Genomic DNA, 12,500 nt, shown 5'->3' with positions numbered 1-12,500 from the left:
GGGAAGAGAAAGACACACACACGCCCGCACGCATGCACGCACGCGCACGCACACACATACTCTCTGTGGGGCACGCGTGCAGTGGAACACACGCGCAGGCAGGCATGCACACTTACTTGCAGACGGAGATGATCGAGATACCACTCAAGACGAAGAGTTTGGAAAAAAAGAAAAAAGAAAACAAAAGCACACAGCCAAAGAAAAGAAAAGAAAAAGTCAAACTCTAGCAAGCACTAGTGGCAAAGCGTTTGAAGCACGAGGCTTCACCTGGCTATCGCCCTGATCGCTGCGCCCAAGTGCCACTCAATGGCCGAACACACAGTGGATTAGGAGAAGGAGGACACCGGCAGAGGGAAAACAAAACGAGGCGATAGTCATCTGATCCCGGCCTACAGCGCTTCTGAGGCGGCGGCCACCTGAGCATATCCGGAATTTGATTTTTGTCGAGCTGAGGCCTTCAGGCAGAGCACTTGTTGAGGGTGAGGAAGACAAAGAGTGAGGTAGAGAGAGAGAGAGAGAGAGTCCCATCTCACCGTAGATCCTTTCGGCAGTGCAGTCTCATCCACCAGCAGGTACAGGATGTTCAGAGCCACCAAAAGAACTGAGATGGTCTACAGAGAACACACACACACACACACACAGATATAAACAACTCAATGCAAATCTCCATAAATCTCAATATCGGTCATAATCATAATTACCCCTTAATTATTGCCATGTCATCATGCAAGTTATGAATGAAAATAGAAAATGCTGGTGTCCCTTTGGGAGGCAAAACATACAGACGCTTATGAAATAAAAATGTCACCACACTGACCACAGATTGAAAAGTTAAGGGGTGTGTTCTCCTCAGACCCTGGTGTGTGTGTGTGTGTGTCTGTGTCTGTGTGTGTGTGTGTGTGTGTGTGTGTGTGTGTGTGTGTGTCTGTGTGTGTGTGTGTGTGTGTGTCTGTGTTTGTGTGTGTGTGTGTCTCTGTGTGTGTGTGTCTCTGTGTGTGTGTGTGTCTGTGTGTGTGTGTCTCTGTGTGTGTGTGTGTGTATATGTTTGTCTGTGTGTGTGTGTGTGTCTGTGTGTGGACTTTAAATTGTCCAAGCTGGGATTCCACTGTGGACTGTTTTAGGGAGTAAAGGCAGGAGGAGTGGCCACAGCTGGGGTGGTAGAGTAGAGGAGTCCTCATCCTCATCCCTTCCATAAACAGCAGGCAGACAAAAGCATCCGCCTCTCCCACACCCCAGGGGGGCAGGCGGACCACAGGCTTTAAACCTCCAGCCCAGGAGGTGGGCAACCCGGGCAATACACCAACGCAGAGATAGAGCCAGACGGCTGAGAGACAAAGGTAGGGAGGGAGGGAGAGAGAGAGGGCAAGAAAGAGAGAGAGGGAGGGGAGAGAGAGAGAGAGAGAGAGAGAGAGAGAGAGAGAGATTAAAAGGTTCAGTTAGTGCAGAATACTTACAGTTCCGGTCAGCAAGATCAGCATGACAAAGGGGTAGAGCAGGTTCTTCTCCCAGGCAGATGCCTTCTTGCGTCTCTCTATTGAACAGAGTACACACACACAGAGTTTATGAAGACTTAATGTACCCATATGAATCTCAGAGGCTTTTGTAAAAAAAGCGACTGAAAACATTTAATGCCTGTACACACTGCTCTGCAGCCACAAGTGCAAGCCCAGTTTTAAAATTGGGACCCTTTCATCACCTTCACTGTATAAAATGTTAACACAAACTCTCAAGGTCACTTTACACAGATTCACACAGAGAGAGAGAGAGAGAGAGAGAGAGAATGAGAGAGAGAGAGAGAGCAGGAGAAAAGAAAAGAAAGGAGGAAAGAGAGAGAGAAAGTTGAGAGGGAAGAGGAGAAGAGAGAAGAAATGAGAGAGAGGAGAGGAGAGAGCGAGAGAGAAGAGGATGAGAGAAGAAAAGAGAGAGAGAAAAGCATAGTATGGCGTGTGCCATCCCTCCCTGGCCTGTCTTCCCCCCAGTGCAGGGAGATGATGGAGATATCAGAGAGGCGATAAATAACCAGCATGCTCTTTAATTAGGCCGCGCCTTTCAAGCTCGCTTATTTAATGGAAACAATTAGACACACACATGAAAGGCCTGCACCCAGGAAATGAAGCCTGTGATTTATTTATTTACCCAGAATGCTGCGGTAGGGAAATAACATTGCCTCCCTGCCACACACACACACACACACACACACACACACACACACCAAGCAGTTCACCAGTCACAACACAAACACACAAAAGATCGCATCAGTGTTTAATCAAGGAGAGGAGAGGAGAGGAGGAGAAGAGAGGAGAGGAGAATTAGTCTTCTCTGTGTGCACACACACAGTTTCATTCAGAGAGACCTGCACATGCCCACCATACCGGGTATTTACAACACTTGCAGACCACTCTTCCCACCATGTCACCTCAGTCGTGCTGTAAGTGATGGCAGAGTGGAGGCCTGGTGTAACTTCATGCATTACTTCTCCACATGCAACAAGATCAAGATCAACAAGAATGCATGTTAGCGTCCACTGCAAGGTCCAGCACCAGATGTTCCTACCAATGCTCCTTCAGGTCTAGATGTGCACATCTGATTTTAACTGGCCACTCGACTATTTGATGACTACACTACAACTCTATTAGCAGCCATGCTGCTTCCCAGGACAGGAGAGGTGGCTACAGTAATGCTCTGATGTTGAAAGCACCAGAGGGTCTTACTGTGTAGTGACCATCAGAAGTGTCCCACACAAGGCCCCGGCCGTGACGCAACTGGCTGGGGCACCTGCAACGTACACCGGCAACCCAGGTGGTCCTTTCAGGATCCCACTCCGATTCTCTCTCCCACTCACTTCCTGTCATTCTCCACTATCCTATCTGATTAAAGGCATAAAAGGCCAACAAATATATATATACTAAAAAAAGAAGTGTCCCACACAAACCCCTGTGGGACTAAACTCTCTTTATGCATCTCTGGTAATAAACCTGGAGCCGGACCAAAAAGCCCCACCGCATCCAAGTTATTTAAAGTTCATTTCCATGTCAAGAGAAGATGCATGCGTTTTTCGAAGCCAAGGTGCTGACAAAGGAAACAATGGCTTAAAAAAAAACAGTGGAGCAACTTGGCACTCGCGAGGACCTGCTATAAAACACAGGCACAAGGAGAGTGGCCACGCAAAGCATGCAACTATTGACTTTAACTGGGACTCTCAATCAGCAGGTGCAGTCTCTTAACAGTCCACATCAACAAACCAATGAGGAGTACTTCTAACAGACAACACATTTCAACTGTGAAGTGATTAAGTCCTCAAGTTGTTATCATCTGCTGACTGTGATAAAAGCCTGAATTAAGTGTCTCATTCATTGCTCTACTTTGGCTGCTAAGAGAAAAATAAATGTGATAAAAAAAAAATCCACAAAATAAGCTTGCACTCTTCTTTCTTTCTTTCTTTCTTCCTCCCTCTCTCTCTCTCTCTTTCTCCTTCTCAGTCTCTTTTCCCTCTCTCCGTCTCTCTCTCCGTCTCTCTCTCCAGTGAGGTTTTACAGCATCTCCAATGCATCTCGGAGATAATTCCCCGGTGGGCAGCCGGTCACTTTAATTGGGCTAATTTATGGAAGGTGCTGCAGCGGGCCAGAAGGAGCAGATGCCGTCCCTCCACCTCCCCTCGCTCCCCTCGCTCCCCTCGCTTCTGCTGACGTCATGTCTTTTCTTGCTCCTTTCTCTTTCTCTCATTCTCTCCCTCTCTCCTCCGCTCCATCACTTTCACTCTCTCTGACTTATTGTCTCGCCCTCTCCCAGCCCCCCTCTCTCTCTTCATCTTTCTCCATCTCTCTCGTTTCCCTGCCCCCCAAAAAAAAAGCTGGCATTGTCCGCTGCAGAGGTTTGCCAAGGTTGCTCCCGGCGCGCCACGACGCTAAATTAATGACATCACTCGCAGGCCTGGGCCACAATAAAGTTTGCATCCTGTCCAATATCCTAAGTGCCTCCGTGGCTCCCACTCCGGCTCCCAAACACGCCGACAGGCTTCTCCCCGTGGCCATCCATTACCCCACCCCAAAGCAGCCGCCAGAGGGGAGAGAGAGAGAGAGCCACTCATTACGGAGGAGAAACATTTGGACTTGGATCAAAGTTCAGCCAACAAAAAAAAACAGCATCTAGACACACATATCCTCACTTTTAAACTCACAAACACACCTTTCTCACCTTCTCAGACACATAAATACACACACACATGCACACACACACACACACACACACAGACACACACACACACACACACTCGTCCTGCCATCTTGTGAGCCTGATTTACAGCTGAATTAAGAGTTGTGTACAATAGCGTTGTGTTTGCTCAGGTGGTTTGTAGTGAAAGGAGGGCGTCGTGCGATCTGGGGCTCGTCCATCTTACCCAGCTTATTCCTCTGACTCCGTATGCTGTCCAGCTCCTTGTGCAGGTGCTGCCTGCTGCCGTGGACGTGGGAATTGGAGGCCGTGCCTGGAAGAGACAACACAGAGAGAGAGAGAGAGAGAGAGAGAGAGAGAGAGAGAGAGAGAGAGAGAGAGAGGGAGGGAGGGAGGAAGAAGAAAGATGGACAGACAGACAGGGAGAGAGAAAGAGAGAGGGAGAAAGAAAGAGAGAGAGAAAGAGAGATATGACACATTAAAAACACGTCACCATCAAAGGGTTTGCGGGTGAGAGATGGAGATGTTTGGGCGGTGAGGAGCATCTGTGGTTTGGCCCATAGAGAAGCCCTTATCACCCCCTCCCTTCCTCAAACGCCTGCCTGAGATCTCCCATGCCCCTGTGTGACTCACGCTGCCTGTCAGAGAAATAAAGAAATCAACGCAAGAGGACTGTCTAAGTGGGAGAGAGGAGTGTGGCGCTACGTCTGTGTGTGTGTGTGTGGCGGGGTGGAGAGGAATCAGACGTGAGATGAAATGATGAACAGAGGCTGACAAAACCCTCTTCATCTGCAAGGGAGCGCATTCTCTCTCTCTCTCTCTCTCTCTCTCTCTCTCAAACAAACACGATTCACTCTCGCTCTGGGCTGCCGTGCCAACGCCTTAACCAACCTCAGCCTCAGCACCCACAACAGGAAAGCGGGGGAAAAAAGCCCCACCAAGCAGGTTACCGTTTAACAGAGTCGTCAAACTCCGAGCAAACCACAAATCTACTTTTCTTTCACCTTCTTGCTCTTTTTCACTCTTCATTCATTTTTCCCACTCCCTTTTAATAGCGTTCTCTTGCTCGCCTTTCAAGGCTTTGGCATGCTCCTTATTTTAATGAAGAAATCCCATCAGAGGTGCTTAATCCTGTTTAGCGTTAAACATGATGATCTCAAACAAGCACAACAACAACTTGGAAGAAAAAAACTTCGCTGTCTGATGTGTGAGGGATATTCAGCAAGCTCCAACCAGCCCTAGGAGATAGTGGTGGCACAGAAGTGTGTGACTGTTTGCGGTGTGGTGAGTGTGCATAAGTGTGTATGCGTGCGTGTGTGTTTGTGTGTGTTGATAAAGTCAAAGAACGGGGTTCTCCAGGAAAACCACAGCGCTTGCTCATTTAGGATCTAATTTATGTTTCATTCAGGATTTTTTTTCTCTCTCTCTCTCTATCTCTCTCTATCTCTCTCTCTCTCAGCCCCCTGGAAGTGCTGGAGTATCCATTTGCATTCCCTCAGGACAGCCGGCAGATCAGCGGCAATTAGCTTGGCGTTACACTGTTACTGCGTGCAATAAAAATCACATCTTTCATCTCCCCAACAGGGGCTGTGCGAGGCCCTGACTTTGATCAAGTCTCTCTCTTTCTTCCCCTCTCCTGTCTTTGCTCTCTCCATCTCTTCTTTCAATTATTATTATTATGACACGCCCTGTCTGGTTGAGGTTTGGGGATTCTAAATGAAGACATATACGGTGATGTGATTGAGAGAGAATGAGTGAGAGAGAGAGAGTGAGAGAGAGTGAGTGAGTGAGTGAGTGAGAGAGAGAGACAGAGGAAGAGAAAGAATGAATGAGAAAACCCCTTCGGAGAGGAGAGAAAAGGGAAAAAAAAGGAAAAGAAGAGAAAAGTCCCATGCGGAAGAGACGAGCTCGTGTTCCAGCCTGACCCTGCACCTGCCCTGGCGAAGGCGCTCAGGGGGAAGTTTGAACCCTGCAACCAAACGTGTGCAAGACAACGCGACAGGAAATGTCACCGTGTGTTCGACAGGTCTGGCACACACACACACACACACACACACACACACACACCACCACCTCAGACAAGCCTCACCCCGAGGCCAGGATCCTGCAGACGATTCAGTCGATGAAAGGGGGGGGGGGTTCAGACGTGATCAGCCATATTCATGGGCTGTATCCCGAGGGAGTGGGAGGGTGGGTGGTGTCATGGATTCCTTGCGTCGCCTGAGCTCCCTCTGAAACCCCCTGAACCAAGCCCTGTGTCTGTGAATGTCATAAGAAGCATCCCCCTGAACCAAGCCCTGTGTCTGTGGACGCCATAAGCAGCATCCACCTCTGCACACAGCACAGTGCTTATAACACACACATCCATCATGGATGCAGAAATCACAGGCGCATGGAGCAGAGTGCCTGGGAAATATCCTACAGGTGAAACCATGACGATGAGGTCAGGACTACAACTCCCAGTGATACAGTGTAACTATTACCAATTCAGCTCCTTACAACCCCAATGTATGAACATATTTTGACAGTTTCTTGACTAGAATATCATCAGAAATGCAATCAGGAGTTAAAATAAACATCAATCTACATTTGACTCACTACACACCATGAACCACCAGATTAAAACTGGTATTCTAAAACAAGGCTCCATACTATACCACACAACTAACTGGAACAGAATGACTTAGCAGGCACATTAAATCATTTGACATTTCTGCAGGCTCTAGGGGTAACAGGTGTGAACAACTTGGTTCACATCACCTGAGATGTGTTAATGCAGACACTGGTGGATTGCTCATGTTAAACAATGCAATGCAATTATGTCAGTGAATAAACGGTCATGATCCTTCATGTATGGTGATACTATAGGTTGTGCTTAAACACACAGACAGCAGCGACTATGGACAAGAATTTTCAGTGACTGCGCAAAATGTTCCCCCAAAATCCACTCAGCAAGCTGTAGGGCACTTGTGTAGTTTTCCATCTCCAGACGGCCCTGTGTGCGAGCGCGACAGCCACAGAATGTCAATGTGACCTCCGCTGCTCTGCAGTGGCCAGGCAGTAAAGAGATGAACTGGCTGCTCGGCACACGCAGAGATCTATCTCATGGCCATCTCCTCTCCTCCGCATTACGCCACTCGCAATTATGCAAAGGAGAACGGAGCGCGGGCGAGAGAGAGAGAGAGAGAGAGAGAGAGAGAGAGAGAGAGAGAGAGAGAGAGAGAGTAAGATAGAGAGACAGAGACAGAGACAGAGAGAGAGATGAGATAGAGACAGAGACAGAGAGAGATGGAGACAGACGGAGTAAGAGACAGAGAGAGACAGAGACAGAGAGAGACAGAGAGAGACAGAGACAGAGAGAGAGAGAGAGAGAGAGAGAGAGAGAGAGAGAGAGAGAGAGAGAGAGAGAGAGACTGATAGAGAGAGACAGACGGAGTAAGATAGAGACAGACAGAGACAGAGACAGAGAGAGAGATGGATAGAGAGAGAGAGACAGAGAGAGAGAGAGAGACAGACGGAGTAAGATAGAGACAGAGAGAGACAGAGACAGAGAGAGAGAGACAGAGAGAGACAGAGACAGAGACAGATAGAGAGAGAGAGGATATAGAGAGAGAGAGAGAGAGAGAGAGAGAGAGACAGACGGAGTAAGATAGAGACAGAGAGAGACAGAGACAGAGAGAGACAGAGAGAGACAGAGACAGATAGAGAGAGAGAGAGATGGATAGAGAGAGAGAGAGAGAGAGAGCGACAGAGAGAAGAGAGAGAGAGAGAGAGAGAGAGACAGACGGAGTAAGATAGAGACAGAGAGAGACAGAGACAGAGAGAGAGAGACAGAGAGAGACAGAGACAGAGAGAGATAGAGAGAGAGAGATGGATAGAGAGAGAGATGGATAGAGAGAGCGAGAGAGAGAGAGAGAGAGAGACCTGCACGGCACGGCAGCGCAGCCACTTGCAAGGTCATCGTGCCGCAGAGCATCTGGACGACTGCGAGTGAGTGCGGAGGGAGCCAAGAAACACACACACACACACACACACACACACACACACACACACACACACACACACACAATCATTTGCCTCTCTCTCTTACTCAAACACACACACACAATTACACACACACACAGACCCTCTATCCCTCTCTCTCACACACAACCACACAGGGAAGCCAGACCCACACTCAGTGACGATGAGGACACACAGAGAGCCCTGAAACTCCTGCTGGATTATCTTTGCATAAAGGACAAAGCCTCAACTCACACCAACACTATTCTGCTGACTAACTCACTTTCCCAGACTACAGCGTGCGCCCAAGTCCTGCAGGGAGACAGGTGTCAAAGGGGCAGGTTGAGCGTTCACCTGCAGACCATGGCCACTGCACTTATAACCTACTCTTACCTCACGCAAGGTGAATTGCCAGGCTCAGGGAACAACAGACCTGACCTTTCTCCCCATAACATTACTGATGATAAATAAATAAACACAAATGCACCAGCCAACAGAGACACCTGGTGGGATTCAGGTGCAAAATGTGATTTTGTTAGTCTTTGTTAGACATCCATGAAGTCCATCCACAGATCATTTCACTCTGTTGGCAGCATTGCAGCAAGGTGGCCATCGACCATCACTGGTCACTAACCGTTGGTCATGCCATGCATGCAATCAATTTACCAACTACACCTACACCTACCGCTCACCCTCCTCTGGTGGTTGTGAAAGTGGTGCAAGTGCTGGCCAGACGTAATTATAGAACACAAATGGCTGTTCTTTTTCCCACAGGGCATAAAAGCCTGTCCTGGATCAGATAAGGTGCCGGACAAGCCACCGCCTGTCCCCTGCTGCATTCAGGAGAAGAGTAATCTACATCTGTGTTCTCTCTCTCTCTCTCTCTCTCTACAAATACACACGTGTCCATTTTCTTATCGTGATGAGATCTCATTCTGCTTATCGTGGACGAGGAAGGACGGTGTGTGAGGAGATTAGTGTCAAGTACGGCCTCGAAAAACAATCATGGTGATTGACACCAGTGGGACAGGGTTGGTTTTGTGGGGGATGGGGTGGGGGGTATAGGGAGGAGAGTGCTGGACATAAGTGTTTAAATAGGGTGGAAGAGAAGAAGTGCAAGGAAGAGATAAGGAGCCAAGAGGACAGAAGCGGAGAAGTGGAGGCAATGAGGAGCAGAGAGGAGATGAGAAGTTAAGAGATATGTGGAGAAGATGGAGAGGAGATGAGAAGTTAGGAGATATGTGGAGAAGATGGAGAGGAGATGAGAAGTTAGGAGATATGTGGAGAAGATGGAGAGGAGATGAGAAGTTAGGAGATATGTGGAGAAGATGGAGAGGAGATGAGAAGTTAGGAGATATGTGGAGAAGATGGAGAGGAGATGAGAAGTTAGGAGATACGTGGAGATGATCAAGGGAGGAGATGAGAAGTTAGGAGATGCGTGGAGATGATCAAGGGAGGAGATGAGAAGTTAGGAGATACGTGGAGAAGATGGGGGGAGAAGACAGGAGGAGATGATGGAGCACACCTCTGCAAACTGCTCCTGAACGTTTCTTGCCCCAATGTTCCTGTTCATTTCTTCCTTGCACCTCCTCTGTTACCCTCTTCACCTTCACCTTCACCTTCACCTTAACCCCCATTGCCTGAATGTTCGAAACAAATAGAATTCCTGGCATTCCGATAAGGCACACGGATCTCGCATCAACATCAACGCTTGAGCGAAAATCTTGGCCGCGCTCTCTTAGGCGCTGTGCGTTTGCTGCCGCTCCAAGGCTTTGGAATCCCCAACACCTTTTGTCCTGTCGTCACAGTGACCGCCATGTATCAAATGTGCCGCAAAAGCACAGGAGGATTTTTATCGTCGCTCAAAGCACCGTCGCTCGAGCGGCAAACGCTGCCGATACCCAAAACAGGCAATTGACGACCTATTGAGAGGCAGTGGCGGCGTTTTTGAAAGGGAGCGAAGCCATATCTGCCATCTCCTTTACCTCCCTGGGTTGTGAAAAGAAGAAGAAAAAAAGAGGCCTCTGCACTGGCTGGCTTTGAGCGCTGGAGACACAGAGTTGCGTGCTGGGGTCGGTGTTCAACAGTAGACTTTGGTGCACCGCCCAGATACTTCCTGCTTGGTTGGGAAAACATTTTTTTTTTTTTTTTGTAAAAGGAGATGATGACCAGGGATTTGTTGAGCAGGGGCAAGACACAGGTGGAAAACATGAGTGAAAAAAGAAAGAATCAGTGGCTTTAAAGGGTATACTCTTATTCTTATTATTTAATAATTAATGACTAATGGGCTACAAATGTACTTCCACACACAATACATACACATTATGTATAATTACAATTGTTTAGAGGATCCTGACATTAAAACTTCTTGATAATGGGACCATATGCTGAAAACCACTGGTCAGACACTCAATCTCTCCAACACACACACAAACCTCACTAGGCACACACAAACCTCACTACACACACACAAACCTCACTAGACACACACACACACACACACAGATAGGGAGCTGCCTAGAAGTTGAATTAAAAGGGGCACTCCACCTAAACTCTAAAATTAGACATTGCGCTCCTGACCTATAAAATCAGGTGGAGCCACTGAGCTCAGTGAATCATGTACACCTCCGCAGAGCGCTGCCCCAGTAACGCTAACACTCCGGTCCCTTCACTTATCAGCACGTCTATCAGAAAGGGTTAGTGGGGCTCATCTCTCCTTTCTACTTAAAGGCAGGTGCTCAGGTTTCACACAGATGCTTTAATTAGTAATTTATCCATTTGGCCAAAGTGGCCCTGTAATTAAGGCAGTCTGTAATAACCTGTCTGTGGAGATCAGATGAGAGAATGGTGTAAATCACTCACAGACACACACACACACACACACACACACACAGATATAAACAAATACACACCGTTAAGTCTTCTTGTCAGGGCCTCCTCTTGTAAGACTATACAGTAGATCTGCTCATCCAAATCCTCCAGTATCTAGAGATGACAAGCAGAGGAAGGGATGGGATAAAGAAAGAGAAAAGAGAGTTGACAGTAAGTAATGATTTGTAGAAACAGACTAAAATGTCTGTCCTGTTGACCAATAAAGTAAACACAACAACTCAAGCAACTCAACAAACAACCCAATTCCAGCACTACTATAAATACTTTATTGAATGTGAGGATTTTGCTTTTGTGCGGCTGTAATTTTAAGATTACCTTGGGTATTTGGAAGCGTTATGTGTATGCGTTATTGTCTGGTGAGCATGTTCAGCAACTGAGAGCCTTTCACTTTGTTTAACTGCTTTCATGTCTGAAGTGAGTGTTGGCAGAGCTGAATGAGACAAACCTATATTATGAGGCAAGACTGAGTATTTGATGTGAATTTGATGTGTTGCGTAAGTGATGAGTCTGTGTTCAGTATTCAGGTGGTGTAAGCGCTGGGTTTGGCACCAATCTTTAGGTCTGATTTCTGATGTCTGTGTGTGTAGGGTGTAGAGTAATGCAAGTCTGTTATTGAAATGGTGGGTGCTGGATGAGTGTGTGTGAGTGTATACTGTGTGCAAGTCTCTCACCGTAGGTTTGACCAGGAGCTGGCCCATAACAGTGAACATGCGTGACAGCCCCACTGGGGTACACACTGCGGACACAGAGAGAAATCAGAGAGAAATCAGTGACACACACACACAAACACACGCAACTTTTGTCTTCCTGCTGTCCAAAAATGCTCATAGTATCTCGCAACTGTAAATGAGTAAAAGAATCCCTTATTTGTCTCAAACACCATTGGCCAGTTTCCCAGACATGGATTAAAGGTACCATCAGCGATTCCAAATGATTTCCCATTCACACTAAGAACGATAACGATAACTATAAATATATATCGTTCTCGTTAATATGAATGACGACGTTCACACATAAACTATAACGATAACGACATGAAGAACGATATCGTTGGGAATCACTTTCAGAGCGATTTTCAGAACGATAAAAAGCTAATAGCCAATCAGAACCCATAGAATTTTAACTGTCACATTCATTAACACAAGGAGAGACTTTGTTTATCGTTGTTCAGTGTGAACGCTTTTATCGTTATGGTTATAGTTATCGTTATCGTTATCGTTCTTGGTGTGAATGGGCCTTTAGCCCTAACACTTTTTGTCACATTCAGGAGGGGATTGGTGATTTCGCTCTCTGGTGTGTTGTTGGTGTTTGGTTCAAACATCAACAGACATGACATCATCCATGGAGAAATTGCTGACGGTACCTTTAAACCTAGTCCAGGACTATAACATCTTTTTAAGAGGAGATTGAAGTTGTCTTTGAAGTTGTCTGTTAAT

General features: G+C 47.2%; 1 protein-coding gene across 1 annotated transcript in view; it reads right to left on the bottom strand.

Annotated features, from left to right (window-relative positions):
* lmbr1 (limb development membrane protein 1) overlaps nucleotides 1-12,500 on the bottom strand; it is a 45,854-nt gene that overhangs the window by 12,218 nt on the left and 21,136 nt on the right. Inside the window, exons 8-12 of the mRNA XM_048266778.1 lie at nucleotides 11,736-11,800; nucleotides 11,085-11,157; nucleotides 4,397-4,483; nucleotides 1,455-1,531; nucleotides 534-611 (exon numbers count right to left, since the gene is read on the bottom strand). Coding sequence (XP_048122735.1) covers nucleotides 534-611; nucleotides 1,455-1,531; nucleotides 4,397-4,483; nucleotides 11,085-11,157; nucleotides 11,736-11,800 — 380 coding nt within the window. The remainder of the gene's footprint in view (nucleotides 1-533; nucleotides 612-1,454; nucleotides 1,532-4,396; nucleotides 4,484-11,084; nucleotides 11,158-11,735; nucleotides 11,801-12,500) is intronic.

The sequence above is a fragment of the Alosa alosa genome, chromosome 16 (genome assembly GCF_017589495.1).
Source record: "Alosa alosa isolate M-15738 ecotype Scorff River chromosome 16, AALO_Geno_1.1, whole genome shotgun sequence".
Taxonomy (NCBI): domain Eukaryota; kingdom Metazoa; phylum Chordata; class Actinopteri; order Clupeiformes; family Clupeidae; genus Alosa; species Alosa alosa.
Note: the sequence above shows the minus strand (reverse complement) of the source record. Positions and strands in the feature narration are given on the sequence as shown.